General features: G+C 42.1%; 2 protein-coding genes across 2 annotated transcripts in view; one reads left to right on the top strand and one right to left on the bottom strand.

Annotated features, from left to right (window-relative positions):
• Window positions 1-6303: 6303 nt before the first annotated feature.
• Window positions 6304-8019, bottom strand: cldn23.1 (claudin 23.1). The gene has a single exon (XM_062412297.1). It carries the CDS (start codon window positions 7930-7932, stop codon window positions 7102-7104), a length of 831 nt encoding a protein of 276 aa, XP_062268281.1. The 5' UTR covers window positions 7933-8019; the 3' UTR covers window positions 6304-7101.
• Window positions 8020-11622: 3603 nt separating this feature from the next.
• The window catches only part of LOC133974655 (poly [ADP-ribose] polymerase tankyrase-1-like), a 65732-nt gene continuing 53764 nt past the window's right edge, over window positions 11623-23590 (top strand). Inside the window, exons 1-4 of the mRNA XM_062412296.1 lie at window positions 11623-12199; window positions 13563-13678; window positions 14633-14741; window positions 20467-20562. Coding sequence (XP_062268280.1) covers window positions 11647-12199; window positions 13563-13678; window positions 14633-14741; window positions 20467-20562 — 874 coding nt within the window. The 5' untranslated portion in view covers window positions 11623-11646. The remainder of the gene's footprint in view (window positions 12200-13562; window positions 13679-14632; window positions 14742-20466; window positions 20563-23590) is intronic.

Here is a 23590-nt window from a genome sequence, read left to right as displayed (position 1 = left end):
CTTTGGCTTAACGCCAGTTTAAGATAAAGCATGAGAAGGAGGAGGTTATGTGTGTCTGTGTGTATATGGTAAAGAGCAGGCAGGTATTCTAATGTCTCAGCTTTCTTCCTCATCCCGCCTTCCTTGTGTGACTGATTCCCTCAGAGGAACAGGAACTTTCAATTCTTTAGAGGAGCAGACACACACACACAGACCTGGGGAGCGCTACAACCAAGACCTAAGACTCCACCACCTTCGTTCAGGACGTCCCGACTGCATTCTTTGTTCATGTGAGTAGAAGGGTTTTCATTTTGTCCCTGCTTCCCCCCCTCACCTGTAATCTGTGCTGGAGGAGAACCTGATGAACAAGATGCTTTTAGAGGCAGTAAAACATCAACGCCGCCACTTAAACGCGTTTATCAGTTCTCCTGCCTTGCTCAAGAGCTTTAGAAAGTCTTGTTTCTTACATTTTCCACATTAGTTATTTCTAATTTTTGTTTGGGAGCAACTCCCGAGGCTCAGACTGTCGTTGGAACATGTTTTACTGAGGAACAGAATCAGCTTATTAGTCAATGTGCACTTCTCTTTTCAACACACCTTGATTCTGGGTTTTGTGTTCACCTGAATCATCTGTGAACCTTTACTTCCATATAAGTCATCCGTCAACTAGTTGGAGTTCTTTTCAATAGGAAACAACCACATGTTAAACTACCTGAGTCCTTCTGTGTGTTGCTGGTGCAGATGAAACGAGCACATCTGGAGATAATGGGACGAACAATAATCTGTGTTTATCACGTGGGAAGAAAAACTGAAAATAACTAAATTGATAAAACCTATTTTGTCTTAAGGGTACACATGGAATTGTTGATTTAAGTTTTGTGTGCGAGCAGGCTGCTCCTGTTTTGGGTCATTTGTTTGCACAATTTAAAAGTAAAATATCTCTTGAGGGCAAGTCACTACAGGACAAGCAGCTCTGTGGATATATTAAAATTCCTTGGAACACGACTTTGTCTGTGTCAGAGATCCACAGAGTATCTGGTTTCATTGTTGATTTAATGTGAAAAGTGTGACGTAAATGCGTATTTGACGAAGCCTTTACTCTACATATAATCTCATTGGAGTTCATTCTTAATTTAAAAACACAATGAACATTCACTTCCTCAGACTCTGTGGTGGGAAACATCAGATCTCATCCAGCTATGAATCATAAACTGTCCCAGTAACATAATGTCTACCACATTCTGCACTGCACACAGTGCTGTAATTATGACTGAAGTTTTAAATGTTAGTTTGCAGGGTGTGCAAAACATAATCACATGCTCCACCTTAGATAGAGAGATAGATCTGGTTCTTGGTCAAAGGGAAATTGGGAAAGTAGAATTCGAACCACAAAGCAGGTAAATATACTTTAGGCCTATATTTACAATATGTATATACACAGCAAACAACTAGATAAGAAATAGAATGAATTATAAAATTAGGATTTAGGTTATTCAAATTGTTTGTTATAAAACAAGGGAGAGAAATGTGGTTGTTAAAAGGCTCAAAAGAAAAACTCACTTATCTGTGGTAACAGATCAGATTTGTCTGTTTTAATCTTTTCCACAGTTAAAATGTTTTTATTTCACTGCTCTCAAATCAGATTTTACAGGTTCAGTGTGTGCAGACCTCAGGGTCATCCATTAGACCAGTGAGAGACACGCAGCTCCCAGTGAGAGGTCTGTGTCCTCTCTGTGTTGTGTTTACCTATTGTGTTTCAAGGTGTGTCTCCTCCATTCAGCGTCTCCTGTTCTCATTCCATTCCCCCACACAGTCTCCCTCCCTCCTGCAATGGCCACTCTTGCATCCCTCCTCCTTGCCCCCCGAGGCATCGACCTCAGCTTGCCCACCTGCGGAGAGACCCAGTGCAACAGCCACGGGGCCTGTGTGTCCCCTCCGGGTGGGGGGGTCAACCTGTTGTGTGACTGTGACCTGGGCTACCAGGGCGAGTCCTGCGAGAACACAGTGAACGGGGCGCTGAGCCTCCCTCTGACCCTGGGTGTACTGGGCGCCATCATCGGCATCATGATCCTGGCTTTCATCTTCGCCAAGCTCCGGCAACTTCAGAAGAAGAATCGCAGGTACTGAAACCTCAAAGAATTTTGTCTTTTACCTCTATTCGTTTTAACAATCCGATTGTTTCTCCTTCTCTTACTTGTGTCTTCGTGTGAGCTTCGTGTGAGCTACTGGATTGTTGAACACAATGTTACTGGTGACGTAAGATCAGAAAATATTTGGAAATGAACTGTTTGTCTTTCTGTTTCGTCAACAGGAGAAATGCTGCAAAGAAATTAGGGCATGCGGTTATTGTGTAATGAGAAGAGTCTCCTTTAATCTGAGGTAAGAACTGGAATTATCCATTTTTTATTGGTTATTGAACATTTTGGGAAAGTGTGTGATCTGCAAATCAAAGGATGGACTATGTGCACAATCACCAGACAGGAAACAAAGGACCCAACATTGCTCAGTAGTGCCACTAGTGGTCAAACATTCCACAGGCTCTACCTTTAAGTCACAAATTACTTCCATCTTTAAATCTGTGTCTCTGAGTCTAAATGTGGATTTTGAGTCTAGAACCATGGAAGTTGTATTTATTAATTTATGAAACTTAACTGTCACAGATGAAAGTAATTATTCTCTAATTCTCATGCAGGTCAACCACGAGGGCCCGCAGTCCAGTTTGTTGAAGTATGTTTCTGACAGAAATGGACTCAGTTACACACGTCTGGCACAATGTCTGACTTCTAACCACAGCTGTGGGAAAAAACCAGAACCTCCAACACTGAACTGGTAAACTGAACGTTTACTGAGAGAGACTCGACTGATGGTTCAGTCTGTGAGTGACACCCTGGTTACACTGTGGAGTGTCGTTGTTGTAGATTTTTTTGGACAGTTTTTGTATTGAACTATGACTGAAAATTACAAAATTGCAACATGTCTATAGTCTTAAAAAACAAGTCCCTGATTTTATTATCACTCGCCAAATTATTTGACACTAGAATCCTCCATACATCTGTGGGTGTCTCAGAATCACAGCTAGTCAGTGGTCGTCCTGTAAGATTTTACTGATTCATGAAGTAGTGACTTGATTGTTGTGTTGTTTTGTGTTGTATTATTTTGTTCACCACTGACTGAATTAATGTTTCTATTTAACTTTGTAATTTTTTCTAAACACAAGCTTCTTTCTCTGAAGTGAAGACTCGGATTGACACAAGAACATAGAAGATAATGTGTTTTGATATGTGCCTCTTTCCTTTCTTGTGCAACAATGAGGAGAATATAACAATTTTGCTCAGAAGGCAAACGATAACTGATCACCATCACTGATCCAGACAAAAACATGTTTAAAACATGAACTGACCGAGAGAGAAGACTTTGGTTTTTTATTTCAACCACGGAAAACGTGTTATCGACCAACAGAAACCATGACGTGTGCACACACCTTCTCAGATCCTGTTCTGCTTCATTTTAAAATTCCTCACGTGCCATAAATGTTTCACAGATTAACACAGGACTGTTCTTTTGGCTCATTTGTTTGTTATAAATAGATTGTACCTTTTATGCCTATTGAAGCTGTATATTTATCTTTGTATGATATTTTTAAACCTTCTCTATAGAACTAACTTTGCAAATGTGGAGCAAGCTACAATAAGTCTGTTGTAAAAGTTAGTTCTTTATCAATTAACCGGCTGTTCACCTTTTCTTTTGCTTTACCTCACATGTATATTTTTTTTTATTATTTAGGCTGAAGACAACACTGGATTTTAAGTAAGCTTGAGCAGCTTTGTTTTATATTTTAAAACTCGTACCACGTGTATGGTCTCCAACTTTCAAAAACATTGTGAAATCGACCGACAAGACAGTGATTTGTATATAACTACTGTATAAAAGTGAAAATAAATAAATTCAGTTAATGACATGAAGAAATTTCGTTTATTTTAGTCAGGTATGACAAACAACACTTAATTTGGGAAGTCAGTACTCAGTGTAAATTATCTCCCAGTTTGATTCACTGATCTGTGTATTACTTGTCTCCTCAGAATGTCACTTATTGTTACCTAATTCTGCCAAATCCATTTGAAACATAATCATTCAGTTGTTCCAGTGATCTGATCTGAGGTCTCAATGTGTATTAACAGTGAAAACAGACAACTGCCAGTGTGTGTGTGTGTGGGGTTTACTCTGAAAAACTGTTCAAACTTTCTCTGGGATCCAGTGACCCGAGCTTCAGTGTTTACTAACAACAAATACCAGGTGATGAATTAAAATTATGAAAGTTAACCTCACTGGTATTATTGCACAAGACGACATGTATCTGTTTCAACAAGGAAGAGGAGGGACCTGCCCTAAGGGTGAAACCATGTCGAAGCCTGTTTCCGGATTAAAGAGCCGTCTTTGCATGTTTGTATTGCAGGAGGAGCTCAGTGAGTTATTATGAAAGTTGTAGTTAAGTTGACATGGTAAGTTATTAAAGTAAAACTGCTGGTTTTACCCATAATGTTTTGTTTAAAAACCACTGGGAGTGATGGACAGTTTGGACATGAACTATACACGTCTGAGGGTGGAGGAATGTGAGAATGAATAAACGTAATGTGTTACAGAGTTGATGGTGATGTGGGTAGGAAGTGACTTCTAATAATAAAAAGTTATTTATAGTTCGTCACACCCTAAACACAACATCTCTTCCAACCCCAACCTGCAGTCTGATCAGCTCTGTTGTGGCCACAGTGTTTCATGTGTTATGGATTCATTTAGACTAATATTATACATAACAGTGAATATAGACAGCACCTGACCTACTCCAACATTTCTCCTGTGTTTATATTTACTGCGCTTCCTGATTCATTCTCACAATAAGGCTGAGAACATGAAATAACTTGTGGTTAGAGCATCCTAACCACAAACTTTATCTGAGACATCAGCAAACTAACGTCACTCGTCATCTTCCAAGTCACAGGAAGTGGACGATACAAACTCTTCCACAATAAAACTCATGTGATACCAGATAATCCTTCTCACTAAACAGAGCAAAAAGTGAGCACTTGCAACTGCTGGGTTTAGTTGTCTGCTTTATTACATACTACAGCACATATCCGGTGACATGTTTTGCCTGTTACAATATTCAATACTGCTAATTCAACTCATATTACACAGCAGCCTATATAAGTGTTATCTGTATTCTTTGCCTCAGTTAGCAGGATGTTTCATTTGAATTCACTTTTAAACTTTAAACAAGGAAATTCAAAAAAAGAAAAATGTATCTCGAAGCATCACCGAAATAAATCTCACTGTGGTGAAAATGGCTTATCTGTATTGAAACAGATATAATAGGACATTGGCTCTGTCACTGTGACCCACAGACGTTAAACCATCACTACTCAGAGTATTTGTCATTTTGAAACTTTTAATCAAATAAAATATCTTTCCTCCACTTGTTTAATATTCAAAGCATTATCAGCATGTCTACCTTAGCTCGTATTTTATTTCCATCTGTTTGAGCCGATCACATGACACAGTGTGTGTTTGCTCCCGAGTCTCAGCCTCAGAGAGAACGCAAAACTAACATTAGCTTTAAAAGAGCCTTAATCTTCATGTTCATCAACTGTCATTGGTTGTAGCCTCTTCCTGGTCGTGCAGGGAGAACTGCCTCGTCCTTCCCACTTCAACTACAAAAGACTCACTCAGTCATGGAATGATTGTTCAGTACAGTGTAGCCTTGTTTCAAGACGTTAAGCCAGTTTACACACAAGAAGCAATGCTGCTGGACGGGTTGCTCTTAAACCGGTCAGGCTGCATTGTCAGTAGACTCATGAGGTTCAGGCCGAGCCGACTGGATGGCAAGGAAAGAAAAACATCGTTGAGAATTGACGTCGGGCTGTACGTGTGTTTGAGTAGAGCTTCATAACGACTTTTCTTTCATGCAGGAATCTTTGCAGGTGTGGTGGAGAATCTGAATGTTCGAGATTCCTGCACTGAAAGGCAGCATTGGATCTTACTGGGGTCCCTGAACATGATGTGTTTGCATCAGTCTGTCACATTAAAGAAGCTTATTCCAGTTTAAATGTCTTCTAACTGACTCTCCCTGCAGCACAAGAGGAATGAATCCATATGTATTTCAATTAAAGTACTTTTAATAGTTGTCTAATCTCTAAAAATTACAAAATTCAAAGCTTTTCCACGTGTTACTGCAGTGAAACCTTTTATAAGTTTTCTTTGCACCCTTCCCGCCACTCGAACAAGCAAAACAAGCACAGTTAAGTTATCAAATAATGAGACCAAGTCGTGTCTTATTCACAGTGAGCGTTTAATGAACTGCACTTGTGTCACAGAGCCACGCACGCTGGGACAATATTGATCCTTCTATGAGCTCGGCCACAGTTGTAAAGTGCATTAACAACACAGTATTTACATAAACAACAAAAAAAAAGAAGTTGGATTAGGCAGTGAACACAGGGAGAAAACACATTTTTTCCTCAGAGAAATATTTACAAACGGAGTTCAGCATCATTTGCAGAATGTTAAAAGACAGATGAGGCAAATCGGATCTTCCCTCCTCGATTCACTCAAAGAAGTGAATCGTAGAGAATCCTCCACTTTCCAGACTTAATCTCTTTCCACTGTAATATTCTTACAATCCTCTACTTCATCATCCTACAGCACAGCAAGAGGCACATGGGTGTAATGATGTCAACGCTTATAATGACTCTAATCTGTAGCCCTGCCCCTCTATTAAACACATTATTCTCATAATACAAAAATGCCTTCAAACACATTAATACTATGTTTTAAGTCATTCTTCCTCATTCATGTAATAGTTAGTTTACATCTATTTAAGGGTGTTTGATCTCTGGATAAAAAATAAATTCACTACTTATGGTTTCACACCAGGCAACAATGGTGACTTAAAAGTGATACTCCTGAATATTAATAGGCTATTTCTAATATAGGTGGTGGATTGTAAAGTCATCATTCAAGGACTTCTTCCTGGAACAACGTCCACTCTCGTGTAACCTCCTCAGGTTGTGTTACCCTCTTAGTGCGCCCAGATGTGTGAGTCCAGATGTGTGAGTCCAGATGTGCTCCTCACAGGTCAGCATCGTAGGGTCTGCCGCCGTACGAGCTGTTGTCTGTCCGGATCGCGGGGCTCTTGGCCCGGGGGAAGGACACATCATCATCCATGGAGTTCCTGGAGTAAGGCACGCTGCTGCTGGCGTTGCTCCGGTCCGGACGGCTCAGGCTCGGCACGACAACGGGTCTCGGCGGCGGCTTGGATCGGAACCGCGGGCCCACGACGTCCTCGACCCGCCTCTCGCCTCGGTTCTTCCCGCCGCAGCAGCGACAGATGCCGATGAACATGACGAAGCCGCCCACGATTTCGAATATCCCGCCGATGTAGCCCAGGATGATGCAGTAGCCGACCTTCACATTGATGGTCGGGCTCACCGTGGCGACCTCCTCGAGGATGTGGGTGTACCACGCGATGGGGATGATGGTCATGACGCCCGCGAGGAAGAAGAGCAGTCCACCCAGGCCGGCCGTGGTCCAGTTGGGTTCTGGTTTCCAGCAGCGGACCCCCGGGATGGCAACACACAGGCCGATAATGGCCACGATCAGGGAGGCGACCATCAGCCCCTGCGCCGGCTCGATGACCTGGTTTTTGAAGTACGTGGTGTCCACCAGCCCGCACGCCGGTCTCTGGGAGGACGGGTTGGTCCTGCAGATGTCCCAGATCCCCTGCTCGATGTACTCGCCCTCCGGGGCGTTGGGGAGATTGTTGAGGGTCCTCCAGTTGGGGGCCACGGTGGCGACGAGGGCCAGCACCCAGCCGCAGGGAACCAGGACCATCCCGAAGATCAGGATGCCCGGTGTGCGAAGGGACAAGCGGACCCACTCCTGCGCGGTTCGGCTCGGCATGGCTGCTGCTGCTTGCTGGCTGTTGTTCGCTCTGAGTCCTAAACAAGGAGACGTAACTTCTGAGAGAAGTGACCGAGTTCTGACAACTTCAACAGCTGCGCTTATAAACAAGTCGGACTGAAACCTGCCGGCGGTGGGCGGGGCTCCTGCCTCACCTGTGCGCCAGATAGGACACAGGCTCTCTCATCCTCCCCTGCAGAGATGAACAGAGCGGGGGGGGGTTTCGACTAGACTTTTATGATGCAAATGTCTTGTGAGTGATGAGAAACACGAAAAACATCCGTCAGGCATCATCAACCTGCTCGACTTTAAAAACAGCCCATTCTTGATTTATTCCCATTAATGTATAACTCACACAAGTTGGTGTTTTAAAAACTTTTTAAATAAGTCTGGTTAAGTTTAAATAACTTAAAAATGACTGATGAACACGTAAGCCCAAACTAGACCCTACTACCTAGTAGTTTTTTTTAGCAGACAAGCAAACAAAGTTTTGTCCGGATTAATGAAGCAAATACATATTTTACAGGAGTTACTCTATAGTTGAGGTTTTCCAGCTTTTGATTAACGATGTTGGTTAATGTTTGACGACAGGTTTGCGATCAACACAATAAAACCAGGATGAGACTGAAGCACAGAACTCGTGCGTCTTTTATAAAACCTCTACAGACTCTAAGTGGGGCCTCGGCTCAGGAAACACCTTTTTATCTATTTGGGAGAACTTCTGTTATAATCAGGGTTGAGTTTAGAAGAGGGAGCTGGACTGAGAGATTTCAAACTGTGATTATGTGGGAACTGTTTTCGATAAGAATGTAGTTCTGCAGGAATCCAATGACAACAGCTTAGAGGCCGTCCTGCCTCTTCCTCTCTCTCTCCCTGCTCTCTCTGTTCCAAACCCTAAAAGTGAACAACTTACAAGACATCACCGAGCCTTGCACACTACCATCGTCTTCATCAACCTCACAGGGGAAGTGGTTAACTTGTCGAAGTCTATGAAAGGCCCAAAGAGCAATTTATTTTGAAACAGGCCACTTCTCAGCTTCTCAGCACTTCTAGTCGTCCCCGCCCAACGACATCCTCCCTGATTTACACCACTGTGGCATCTTGTGAATGATGGTTGTCACCAAACAAGACACACCTTGGACCTTCTTTTGAAAAATAACAAACAGCCAACTGCTTTTTTTTAATGGGAAAAGATGAGACAATGATTTTATACTAGTTGTGTGACGCTTGCATCCAAAAGCTCAGCAGTTGTAGAAGTCATAGAAGACATAGAATCATTTCTCATTTTTGAATCTCTTCTCGTGATGATTGGTTTTCAGGCTAAGTTTAAACTCTGTAACACTAAGAGCGGTTGGAGGAGGAATGTCGACAAACCGACCAGGCAGAATTTTGCTTATTCATCCTCTGACAACACAGTTTAAAAAAAAACAACATGTGATCAGCTGACCGACTTGTGGCTGATGTACACAGACATATAAGTGTTGCATATTTATTATATATTCTTTACTTTAAATTGCCATTTTGGTGCAGACTTCAGGGCCAATTGTATTTGCCTCAGTCTTAAAGGGTATTAATCATGTTTCAGCCATATAGTGCACTTTGTTTTAAATAGTCATGTATAAAGAAAAGTTTATTTTTATAAATATTATCATTCTGGATCATCTAGATATATTTCAGAGTTAAATTAAAGACACCGTTAGTGTCTCAAATCATTTAATGAGTATATTGTCACTTTGGTAAATTGTGGGTCTATTGACCAATGTCTTCAGTCTTCAAGCAGAGATTTAAACTTTTAAAGCGCCAGGCAGCAACTGAAACCAAACTTTCAAGACCCTGAGAAAAAAGTTTCACAAGTTTTTCAGTCTTGATTCGATTTGTATTCATCTCTGTTCCAGGTTCTGTTTCTGAGCATCACATCAACGATGCATGTATGTATCTGTTAAATTTGTCCTCACATTTGTGTCACAGGTCACATCACAATTCAGTGCAGAATGCATTTACAAGATGCTGGAATTATGTGGTTACAGTTCATGGATACAACACTGACACACAGGGAATGATCCCTCAAGCTGTACTTTTTCCTTAGTTCTGATTGTCAACCAGTGTTTGAGAACAGATTGTGTGCAGCATGTGATCAGCAAAGTATGAAATTTAACCTTTATTAAGAAACTGGTAGCGTAGTCATACACATGCTTAGAAATAGCAACAGAGGCTGTGAGCGTTGCAAGTGTAAATTCACCAAGTGAAATAGAGTCTATCACCCACAAAGCCATCCTTATTCAGTTTTCATAATGTATGTGTAGGTTTTCATTGGAAGCTCAGACAAATTTCCAATCCTATAATTTATAAGATCAGATTTTCTGTTTTACTCTGTTAAAAAAGCAAACACAATAACTGGAATATTTTTCCGTCATCTGCAGCCCTTGGATTTATTAATTGATATTTGTAGCTTGGATTCCTTCTCAGGACAGAAAATGTAGAATTACGAAACAGGATGCAACTTCAATGGAGCGACGGATGAACAGTAAAGTGGAACCAAACCAGTGTGGTTACTAACATACCTCCAGACAGAGTCATCTGTCAGTCACATAAACACACCTTCCTTATAAGACCTACCCAGTTATTTGTTTGAATAAACATTAAATATATGAAAGGCTCATAGATTAAAACCATTAGCATTAAAAGCTGCTGTATTAGTCAACAATACTTGTAAAATGTTATTAATAGGATTACATATGGATAAGAATGATTGATTTGTATTTTATTAATGGAAATAAGATAACATCATTTACCAAAACATATACAAATTGTGGTTGGGATGATATGGGCTTTACAATACAAATTTGATTGATTGATTGATTGACCTAAATCCTCACATTTCTTGATTTATTACTTCAATTCTATAGTTGTATAAAGACATGTTTTAAATTGCCCAATGCGTTGTAACATTTGCCAAAAACACACATAATGTAAAGTGAAACCTGTTATTGTATATTTGTATAATGTAAACTATGTTATTTGTTATATGTGTTGGTTTTATCAGTTGAGGGACAGTCATGATTTTCATGCTCAGTCTGAAGAAAGCCCAGGTAGTTTCTTCATTACCAATCATCTCCCCTAGATGGCGCTATTGTTTAGAGCCAGGCCAGTTGACACTAATCAGCTCATCATTTACATCACATTCGATTTAAATTGTGTTGATCCCTCAACTATAATCAGTCTCTGTCTTTTTCATTTATACACCTTTTATTGTATTGTTCAACTGAATGTAACGTTAAAGCTATAAAGGAAATAAAATGTAGATACAATTGAAATCCTACATGTGCACAACATTTACTTATGTCCATCAAGTATCTGTTTAGCTTTTTGTTTAGTTATAGAGCAACAGCACAACATGAAATAGATATACAATTAATAAATCAAAATATGAATATAGGTACAAATATTTCGTTTTTGTGGGGGTGAACCCCACACTAGTATTTTCAGTCTTCCTCCCAAGAAATATAAAAGTGTGCACTGTTTTTTTCCTTAATCTCAAATAACTTGCCTTAAATGTCAAATTGTTGTATATAAATATTTATTTTTGTTGTAATATTATTGAATGTGCTGATGAAGTTTGATAAAGTGTGAACCTGTGAAGGCGGAAGTTGTGTTTCATCAACCGGAAGTTGTCACCAGTGTTTTGTTGCTAATGGGGACTGTTGTGTTGTGAAAATGGCGACGCCTCGTCGCTCCTCTCAGCAGCAGCAACAGCCGAATTCCCTGCTGTCCTCCCCGCCCCGCGGCTCCTCGGGCCCCGGTGGCCCTCCTGGCTCTCCTCCGGCACCCGCCGACGATGCCGCCCCGCTTCCTCCCCGGGACGGATTGATGGAGAGCCCGCCTGACGGTGAGGCAGACCCGGCCTCTCCCACAACTACCAGCACCACCAGCGCTACCAACAGCAGCAGCGGCTCTCCATCTCTGGCCCTCACCGCCAGCAGCAGCACAACCAGCGGCAGCAGCAGCAGCGCCAGTTCCCCGACCACCACCGAGGGTACCGGGAGCAGCCCGGGCTCCACGCCCGAGTCGGGTGGCGGTAACCCGGGCAGCAGCAGCAGCAGCAGCAGCAGCAGTAGCGGTGGTGGTGGAGCTAACGGTGCCTTCAGGGAGCTGTTTGAAGCCTGTCGGAACGGGGATGTTTCCCGGGTGAAGAAGCTCGTGGACGTGTTGAATGTGAACGCTAAAGACATGGCGGGACGTAAATCCACTCCTCTGCATTTCGCAGCAGGTAAGAATGACCTAAAATCTAATTTTCAACTAAGTAAAAAGTATTTTTCAGACAGGCTGTGCAGCTGGATGATGCGTTCAGGGACTGGAGTGACCAGAAAGATGCTAACTCATTAGAAGTGTTAATATGTATTCAATTAGTTTGTCAGGATGACACTGACTACGTAGAAGTACTTTATTAAAACAGGGCAGAAATATAATAACTACTTTTTCTAATTTTCATCAGTGTAAACAAAGCATCTATTGTGTGTAAACAGCACTTTCCAATAACAAAGTTCAGAAGGACACACACATGCACTACACAACTTGAGTTACTGGGGCTGAAAGATGATTTGCATTTGTTTAGTGTTTTGGAAATTAGATTAAAATTTGGGCAAGTGAAAATGCAAACATATCTGAAGCAGACAGCGGACTGATGGTTCCCTTTTATCAAACTCTTTTACAAACAGCATGTTATAAGATATGCATTTTAAAATATGCTACCCAGCAGCTGCAAAGGGCCCATTGACTTTTCTATATGCACCTTTTATTCTGATAAGGTCTAAAAAAACGGACAACAGTCCATTCTAAACATTTAATGAATTTATGAAACTTTTGCTTATTTGACTTATTTGACTTCTTCCAATATCTCACTTACACATTAGATAAATACGTTGAATCCTTGTAACCACACCAGAAACAAGAATATATAGATATCTTAACCAGAGGAGACATGTCACACCGTCTGTGTTGAAGAGGAAATATTCAGCTTGAATTGTATTATCTGGAACATGTCACTAATTCATGCCACGGTCAGTATTAACAATTTGTCTGAAAAAGCAGTCATAGCTGCAACTTAACAACTCGGGCGTATTTGTGAATTTGACGTCATATTTAAACATTGCCTATGGTGTAACACGAGCCGGCACACCTGTTAAAATGGAGTGCATTTCATTTTTTAGCCACATGCAAAATCTGAAGCAGATTTGAATCAAGGAAGGAAAACAACCCTGGATATCAAAAGAGCAGTTCACCTCCTCTCTTCCACACTTGACTCTTTTTAATTCTGCAAAACAGTGACCCAGCTGCTTTACATCTCTGTCTTTAGTCCTCAGCAACTTGAACAAGAACAGATTCTCTCTGTAGTGAAGCGTCACATTTTCTGAACTTTCACAAACAGCTGTGACTCATGCTTCACAAAACAAATATGTACTTTGTGATAAGAAGTATTGATTGATTCTTGTAAAGGAACCAAATGACAAAGCTAAAAGTTCTCAGAAGTAAACAAAGACAATGAACAGAATAAAAATCCATAACAATGAGGTCAAACAAAAGCTTATTTTGAATGTTATTTTATCTCCTGCTCTCTTTTCTTCACGTGTCAGGTTTCGGGCGGAGAGACGTGGTGGACCACTTACTTCAAACAGGCGCTAACGTGCACACGAGGGATGACGGCGGTCTGATCCCGCTCCACAACGCCTGCTCTTTCGGTCACTCTGAGGTGAGACTGAACAAGGGAACATTTCAGACTTGTTTGTGTTGTTTCTGTCGTTTGTATTATTTTCAGGATGGAATATATTGTGTCGCTGCCTTTCCACTGTGCTGTTGTGATTTTGACAAAGCCAGAGGTGAAGCTAAATATTATACAGCCTGTGTAAACATAAACGTGCGCTGTTGTCAAATTTCTGACGACCCCAAACATACAAAGCGCACGTTTATCCTCAAAGATCACATTGAGAAAAGCAGAACATTCATTTCCATCGCTTATTTGAGATTCTGGTCATCCCCTCGCTGCTGCTAATGTTCTGGATTATCCGTGACAGATGTGCTGAAGCTTTTTTTTTTTCTCCCCGTCCTCCTCATCATTAACCACAGTGATGGGTTGAGTGTTTACAGTTTCAGTTGCGTTAAAGGCTTTTAGAGGCTTTGTAGGAGAGCACTTTGCAACGTCGTCCCAGAAGTGCTGTGCTAATGCTGCTGTATGATCACAGGGATGATTAGCATTGTGATGGGAGTAAAAAGCACTGCGTCCTCACTGAAACCGCTCAAAGTTGTTGTTGTCTTGTTTTGTGTAGTGTAGTGGGTGGCAGGCAGAGAAAAGTTAGGCTTCGATCTTCCACTCTTTAAATCAGGAAGCAGCTTTAAGCGTGTTCTCCTATAGGTCGTCAAATTGTACATTTGTTAAGACAAAGATTGAACACTTAGGCATTGACAAGCAACTTTGTTAAATTATAACTATTTTATTTTTTAAATAGAAGGTTTATATTCCACAATCTAAAATAATTAACTCTCAACTCAACATAATCTATGATATCAGACATATCGTTATCTGCATTTATGTTAGCTGATAGGTAAACTTTAATTTGACAGAATAAACAGTACATACAAATGAATATAACCATAATCCTTTTTGCAGAATAAAAAGGTTTGAATGTTCTATGTATGTTGTTTTCAGGTGGTTTCCTTGTTGCTGTGTCAGGGCGCCGATCCCAACTCTCGGGACAACTGGAACTACACGCCGCTGCATGAAGCCTCCATCAAAGGCAAGATAGATGTCTGTATAGGTAAGTACACAAAAACCCGCCCGGAAATATTGTGGACAAAGTAAACTTGTGTACTGTATGTTTCAAATATCTATATCTCTAAGACTGAATTGGTCTGAGTTGTGAAGAGAACAAAAACAGTAAACGCTAAGTCCTGCTGGTGCAGTGAATGTCATTGCTTCCTCCTTGTTGTTTTATTACCTGCAGCTATAATACTTTTGCTAATTGTTAGATATTAAATTAAGTTTGTAATTGCGTGTACCGTTTGTTTTAAGTGCCTCCACCCCCCCAGCACTCCTCAAAAGTCTCATTCCAGAGTTCTGAATAATATTCAAGTAATTGTTTAGAAACAATTATAAACCACCAAGTATGCTGTTATTTACCATTAAGCATAAAGCAGCAAATAACGTATACATTGCAATCACTGTGTTAGTGCTTACTCTTCGGCTCACACAGGGGACAGAAGAGCATTGATTTGTTTGTCCCACAATATATGAGCAGCCACCAGCGTACTTTTAAATTAAAAAGTGGAACAAACTCCACAGGCTCGGTTCAGAAACAGCAGCAGCAGTAAATCTTAGAAACATGAACTGAAGAACAAGCCACTGATCCCTGAAGTAGACAAGATGCACCTCAGCGTGAAAACCTGCACGTCTGAGCACTCGGTTGTGTTGTTATCGTTATGATCTTAATGGAAAAGCTTTGCTCGGTATGAGTTAAAATAATACAAATATTAACGACAGGCTGCAGCGACAGTTGGTGTCGGCGTGTTCTGAGTGCTGACAGCGAGAGGGAGGAAAAGGTGCGTCAGTGATTTTATCTCTGATGATCAATTTGCACAATTTGATCTCGTTGTCGAGGCTCAGAGCAGTTGATTGATTTGTCAATAATTTGAATGACATAGAAATGTAGATGAAACAACTTTCTGTATCTGTATGTAGTGCATTTATAGTTTTTTACCTACGATATTCCCCTAAATCCCACACACTGCTCCATGGATTCACTTTATCTGATGAAACATTTGTAGGTTCATAAATCATTCAGCTTAAACCTGACTAACGGGACTCTCAGATTGATTTTAGCTCTTTTCTGCACTTCTTCACAATCACCGATCGCTTTACCTTAGAATAACTTTTTTGATTAGAATCTAACCTAATGTCAATTCTTTATGTTTGTGTCACAGTTGATCTGATGACACATTGTAAGCAGCCCTATTCATATTTTTGGATTGTTTCAAGCCATCACAGACACTGAATTGATCATGTTTTCATGAAGCTCCTCTTTTTTTTTGTTGCACAAATGTAGTGGAGCCATAAGAGCCGTTAATTTAAGAGCCGCATTTATCAAACTGTAACGAGCTTTAGTGAATCCGACCTTGAACACTCGTACGAACGAACCTCCCAGAAAAAGGTGACATGTAGGATAAGAAAATGAAACTGTTCTTGCATGAAGCAGTTTTTTCTCTGAGTCACAGTGACCAGGCTTTGGAGGGACGAGGTCACGCAGAGGATGTGCTCGCTGCTTTGGTTTTTCCAAAGCCCTTTCGCTAATTGTTTTTAAGCCACATTTAATTCACTTCTTTAACAGTGTTAGGGTGAAGGACACAGACGAGCTCTGATTGGTCCAGAGCAGTGAGCACTATCATGTCGCAGCACGTCCACAAGATAGTTTCTAATAACATTTTGTGATGCACAAAGATGATAAATACGCTTTTATTCTCACAGTTCAAAAGGTAAATATTTTCAGGTCACATTTCCAATTTGTTGGATAATTTAAAAAGCTGACTCCTCCACTGCTCCCATACATCTTTTGCTGCCCTCTGGCACAAAGAGAAACTGCAATACACATTTCCACTTATCATTTTCCATCCCGGGATGTGCAGCAATAAGGGTTCTGCCATTCTCTGCATTATTATAAGAATACTGACGAAACATAATGCAGATTATCAAGTTTTATGAGTCTGTGTAAGTTTCATTTTCATAGCCTCCTGAAATGATCAGTCACCAGCAGCTGCCTGGGATGTGGGGAAAGTCTGAAAACATATGGTAAACTGTGGGGAATGGTCCAAGATTGTGTCGCTTGAATATGTGTTTTGCCTGCGTAATGAAATATGACTTAAATATACTGTTCTCAGTTTAGAGTTCACGTTGTGTTCAGTTTCTTTTTTCAATATCTATTCTGATCAACTCTGCATGAATCAAAAGCACAGTTCATTTAGATTTAACAAGCGGAATTGACGTAATGATTTCCTTTGAGTACACAGCTGTGCAAACCCAGTGCACAAAGGTTTTTAAAGAGCTGCCAGACGAGTCCAGTGCCTGAGCAGTTTGTTTAAGGTGAAATCATTCAGACGCCATTAAAGCAGACGTGTGAGGCTTTTTCAGTTTCTCTTCCCTCGGGTGTTATGTAAGTTGACTGTGTAGAAAAGTTTGGCAAAGTTAAAAAGCTCAATCTTTGGTTAAGGGAGAAAACTCAGCTCCTAAAGCTCCAGAAACATACTTCGGTAAAGGCAGAGGGAGCGGAGGGCGATGTTTCTTTCGAAAGCTGGAAGCTGTTGACCAATCACAACAGCCTCAAATCAGAACCGACTCGGCTTTTTTTCTAGTTTCAGACAGAGGCTGAAAAGAGGAGCGGCAGCAATGGCTAGTATGAGGAAAGTCATGTTTTCTTCTGAACATTAGGAACCTTTAAAACTTTTCAAGTAATAACCCAAGTTAAAATTATGAATCTGAATTAGATAACAGCAATCGAAGGCCACGTTTATTTAGTTTTGCGTGAGCCAGAGCTGAAAAAACCCCCGGTGGCTTATTCATTGGACGGAGGTCCGGTGGGCTGTCGCCAGGTTTCGAGATTTGTCGGCTAAATGAGAGTCAGATCAGCTCTGATTTGTCTGTAACTGCAGCTCAGTGTGACGGACGCTCTGGAGTTGAAAATTACTTGACCTGCATCTCTCCAAGCTCAAGGTCCAAAGAAAATCTAATCAACAAAGTTGGGAAAAGAAGATCACGGAAAATCCCGAAGCAGACATTTCTATTGGCCCTGAGTTTGACAGTTTAACTGTGTCCTCAGTTCTCCTCAGTTTAATTTCACTGGGCATCGTTATGACCACAAGCTGCTAAGACTTGACACTTTTCCCACGTTTTTCGTCCCAGACATCGGAACCATTGATTAGGAGGAGCCAGGGTTCGTTCATTAGTCATCTGCTCTCTGACCCTCAACGGATAACCAATACAGCTAATGGATGGATGGATCTGCTCTATGAAATGTCAGGGAGACAAGAAATATTGGTGTTACAATATTCTTTCAAATGAAAAATGGCAGATTTCTACCATTTTTCCTACCTTCTTTAGTTGCAAAAAATGGGAAAGCAGGAAATGTATTTTTTCGGTCATTGATCTCATGAATAAATGATAGTTTTAGCACCACATAGCATATCAAAACCTGCATAACATTATTAGTTAGGGGTGTTTTATACAAACAGATTAGTCTTTGCCGTGAGATTTCAGTCCGCGTTGTTGCATACTGCACGCAGAGTTCTTCTTTATCTTTATTATGGAAGTTGGTGATTTTACTTTTGTCAGCACCTCAAGCTCTTAAATGCCTAAATGTTGACTTGTGCGGAAATGTCACCAAACAAATAGATCAAAATGTAAATTTAGACCCAGTAAAAGCCAAACTTGTAACTTTTTCCATCTGTGATGCACCTGCCTCCGGTTTGACTGCTGGTTTCTGCTGCTTTCATTCTTCAGCTGCACTTTGTTCCCATGAAGTAATCATTTTAGTTTTACTCCCTATTTTGCTTGAGCACTTAAAAAAAAAGCTACCGCACAGATGAGAGGGCTGAAATAAATCTGGTCATTTACTCTGTGGTCATGGACATTGTCCTGGAAACTAATCCTCGCAAAAAAGGGATTGAGTTTAATCAGATGAGACGAGTAGAAGGCAGAAGATTTTAACCTCAGTCTATATCAATGATTATTACAATAAATGTCAAAGCATTTAAATGTTGAGAAACCAGACAGTATATCTCAGAGAAGAACCCATTTTGGTGCTGATCTAGACATTTTTTATCACTTCTTTAACATTGCAGGAAGGATGTTGTTTTGACATTTCACTAATTTCCCAGGGAATAATTAATGGATCTTAACGAGATTATTATTAAGGGGACCATTGTGCTATAATGGAGCTATGAGCTCTAGTGCCGGCTGAATCGGCTCCAAAACGGTTTTGCATAATCCTGCTGAAGACTCAGGCAAACAAATACATAAATGGACATGGGGTGAAAATATATTAACGTAGGGAGTCATTACTGTTGTATCACCAGAACCTATAGAATGTATATGGAAACAGCTCAGACTGGACTGAAAGAAATGTGAATGATTTTTTTGAGTTGTGTTTGCAGCAGAAACTGACGATTCCCTCTGTAGGCACATCTCATATTCTCTCACTTCTGGGTATCATAACATGTATAGATGTGTGTGTGTGTGAGAGAGATATGGAGTGATTGCTTGATTTATATTTATGTCTGAGGGATTGGTTCAGCACTCAATCATGTTTTTGTAGAATGGGTGATGAACGTGTGCGTCAGCGCTGGCACAGGTGCACTCACGTGCTCCTATATGCACATGCACGCCGGCTTATCGTCCCTGCTGTGTCTCAGCAGGGCTGGTTTGAAGCAGACAGGAGTCAAAGGGCATGTGCAGCGGGACCGGCTCGCCTGTCACAATAGCAGGATGTGAGGCGGAGGGGAAGGCAGGCGGAGCTGTGACACCAGTGCCCTGGAAAGAGCTAATTTACAGCAAAAAAACGAGCTCAGGCAGAGTTTGTAATTCAGCTCATACCTGTTTGGTAGTCACATGGGGCTCCTCTCCTCTCATCTCCTCCCGGCTCTCTCTCTCTCTCTCTCTCTCTCTCTCTCTGCCTCTCTCTTGTTTTGCTCTCCCTCCCCTCTTCTAGCCCTCCGCTACTCCCACCCTGTCTGACTCTCACCCACCCCATCCCAACCTTCTCCCATCCTCTCTGACTCTCACCCACCCCATCCCAACCTGCTCCCCTCCTCTCCTCACTCATCTCTCTCTCCGCTGCACCGCTCAGTCAGTCGGAGAGGCGAGAGTCTCTCCGCTCGCGCTGCCTGCCCGTCTCGCTGCTGCTGCTGCTGCTGCTGTTGTTGCTCCCTGGACAAGCTGTAGCCCCTCGTCTCTCCTTTCCTCTCTCCCTTTTATTTATTTCCTCCGCTCAACCACAGCCGTCCTTCCATCATCCATGGATGTGGGATGTGCCGTTTAGCCTGTCGCGCAGCCCTTTTGTAAGGTCCCCTTGTTTCCCTGGTGCTGTGGTCTGGCGTGGCGCTTTCGCTGCTCTTGTTGTGACATGTCTGTTTACATCAGCAGCATGGCTCGCAGGGCAGGGGCAGCCAGCAGCAGCCAAGGGAGCAGCGCTAGCAACAGAGGAGGAGCAGCCGGAGGAGGAGAGACATGTGAAGCAGGACTTGCAGAGGGGCTGCCAGGAGAGCCAGGAGATAGAACAAGAGGAGGAGGAGCAGGGGGGATAGCAGGAGAAGAGCGAGGGGGAGAAAAGGGTCCAGGAAGAGCAGTTTACGGAGCAGGATGTGGCTCAGTGGCGGCAGCAGCAGGAGGAGGAGGAGGCGCCGCAGGTGGAGGAGGACTGGGAGGAGGTGTGTGTCGGGGAGTTTGTATGTCAGTTCAGGAGCTCAGCTACTGTCTGTGTCTGCCCTGTTGTTGTACAGTGTTGCTGCAGCACGGAGCCGATCCCAACATCCGCAACACCGACGGCAAGTCTGCCCTGGACCTGGCTGAACCCTCCGCCAAGGCCGTGCTCACAGGTCAGTGTCCTGCCGCCGTGTGTGTCCGTCTCACATTTCACATGTCTGTGTTTCTTTGTGTTTTACTGTCTGTGGACTGAAGGCTGTTGCCCACTGCTTGTGTTTGTTTACGTCTCTGCTGGTGTCAGTTTCTAATGGGCTCCTTTCTTCTCCTTCTGTCTTTTACATTTCGTCCACAACTCTCAAGCCCACATTGGTTCCTTCATTGTGTGAAAGGCTGCAGGCACGACCACCTTCTCTCTGTCCGTCTGTCACCCTGTTGTGTTGCAAGGCAGCGCTGCTCACCACGCTCGTTATTCTCTTCCTGCCCTGAACACACACTGGTCACTACTTCACATTTTCTTTGTTCTGCATTCTTTTCTTTTCTGCCTCCTTTTCTGGCTGAGGCTGAACTCATTGATCAGCTACTCAATAAACAACCTCTCTCTGCTGGATTCTTCCTTCCTTGGTTCCCCCTTTTTTTTACCTCCTTCCTTCACTCGAGTAATAACACAAACAATGAGACATAAGACCTTTACTGAGCAGTGTTTCTGTGGCTTGCATATCTTGGGAACCGTGTATTGTTTTTAAGGCTCAAAGAAATGCAGTATTGAATGTGGTGCGATTTGGACACGTAATACGTTCAATATTAATAAACTGTGATAGACAGGTGACCAGTGCTCGGGAGCAGTGGCAGCTGCTTCTCCAGTTGCGGGCTCTGCCTCCTCAAGCTTCACTGCACTTTCAATAAACAGGTGATCAACTCTCTGTGCAGCAGCGGGGGTGCTGCCTCAGGGTTCTGGGGACTGAGTCTAGCGGCAGGTAGTCACTTGCCGCAGCTCAGTTACTGCAGGTTATTTTTTCCTGTTTCACAAAGAAAGCTGCAGCCGACATCTCCACAGGATCAGCAAACCATTTCAAACAGGCAGGTTTAGATTTAGAATCAGTCTGTGGCCTCCTCTATCATTGTCGACGTCGTCCCACTTGGGTTTAAACTGGTGTTGGATTTAAATGCCAGAACTTGACCCTGCTAACTTAAGTCCCTGAACTCTACTTTAATTTAAAGCTTCAATAATTATATTTCTCAGCTTTTCCACCAAATAACTTTGTTCCCTCATTTCCTCTCAATAAAACAGCAGGACACAAGCTCTAGTGGTCAACATAGGATGCTAAAAGTGTGTAGTGAAACTACAATAATTTACTGGTTCTTTTATATGAAACAAGCTGTTAAAGGAAGCGGGACTCGTTACAACTGCTCGTTGGCAGAAGAACAACTGGGCTGGCTCGTGTTTGCCTTTTAATGAGAAGCTAATTGAAAGCATGTCCTTTAACGTAAATTACTTCCTTCTGTTTATCCCAACTTGGAAACGTTTTTATTTCAGTGTGATTGTGTTAAATGTCATCTGTTGTTGAGTCTTTTTCTTTTTAGAAGGGAACATTTAAAAGATGTGGCTCGTATTGAAGTAAATTTGTGTTTTGTTAAGTCGTAGATGGTGAGTAAAGAAAAAAATATAAATTCAAATATCCATATTCACCGTCTCTCACCGTCTCGCTCCCTCAGTATCGATGTTGGCACTCAATCAGATTTGCCAGCACCACTTGTGCGTTACATCATCAATTCCTTTTTGTTTGGCCTCCGCGGTGAACGAGATGAACCTCGAGATACCACAGCAAGAAGCTGTGTCGTGTCAAAACACCAGGGGGGGATTTTTACCGCATCCGCGCCGTGAAAAATGATTGTCCTCGGCAGCCGGAATTGAAATGAGGGCTGTTCGGGGCCAGGATTATTGAACGCTGCTGCATGTGATGCAGTTAGCCCCTTCACCCCCGTCCCTGGATCAGACACGTCGCAGGTTTTACAGCGTAGTGGTCATGGTAGTGCAGTTTACGAGCAGTAAACCCAAAAAGATTCTGCAGAGTAGTATAACACATTTAATCGCCCTCGATTTATAGGTGTTAGAAAATCAAACACGGCACACTTCAAATCAAATGTGTGTGTGTGTGTGTGTGTATAGTATGTAATGACTCAGTGTGGCTAATAGTGTAACTGATTAGATGACTCGTTAAATCATTTCAGAGCCAGGACACCTAACTGGAATGTGCAAAAAAGCCCATTAGAAGTTACATATTCATCACATTTTAATGAAAAGAACAACATCGTAAGTCATTTACAGCTGAACGCTGTCTCCCTGTCTTCAGCATCAGCTCTTTTTCACACGTACACCCACTGATGCATCCAGGTGCAAATCAGCGGTTATCAGGGAAACTAGTTCTTCCATAACACGACTCCCTGACTCTCCTCCCCGTCACTGGTCTCCTTCTCCTGCAGTGGCCGTTCTGCACTGAGAAATTCATCTTGCTAGAAACATGAGTTATGCTCTTAACTGCCCGCGCTAATTACCCTAAACTATCCTCCTGTCACACTGTCACTCACCCAGTGCCACCCTGGAGTGATTAGACTGGTGTAAAGACCGTCTCAAGTGATGCAGTTCATGCAGTTCATGCAGTTATCACTTTTATTACTGCGTATGGGAGGCTTTTGTATAGGTGCGATAGAATTTGCTGCAGGATAAACCCTCTGAGAAGTAATTAGATGTGTGTTTCTGCACATATACACAAGTTAATCCTTTTCTTCCCTGGCCTATACGTTCTGTGTCTATGATCTTTTCCTTATTTCTGCCGCATGCCGGCACAGCTTTCAGCTTCAGTCTGTGGTGATGGAAGTTTATATCGACCCATAAATTAGCTCTAGTGCTCTGCCACATCCAGAAAACTGCTCCCAGAAATGACTCTGTTCCCCTGTTAGTTGGGGATGTGACAGGGAAAAGCAAAGGGTTTCTTTCTCTCTTTTTATCAAACCTATCTTCAGACTCCTGTCACACCGATCTAATGTATACACTGAGTTCGTTTTAGTGTTTTGTTAAACTCCATCGTGTAGTTTGTTGTCCTGATTATAATGAACATAAACGTAAGAACACGGCAGAGCGGCGTTGATTGTCTTTAATGTTCTTTTCTCAGTTTCTCCCCGGATACGCCTCCTTACAAACAC

This window comes from Platichthys flesus, chromosome 19 (genome assembly GCF_949316205.1).
Source record: "Platichthys flesus chromosome 19, fPlaFle2.1, whole genome shotgun sequence".
Classification (NCBI taxonomy): domain Eukaryota; kingdom Metazoa; phylum Chordata; class Actinopteri; order Pleuronectiformes; family Pleuronectidae; genus Platichthys; species Platichthys flesus.
This window is presented reverse-complemented; position numbering and strand designations above follow the sequence as displayed.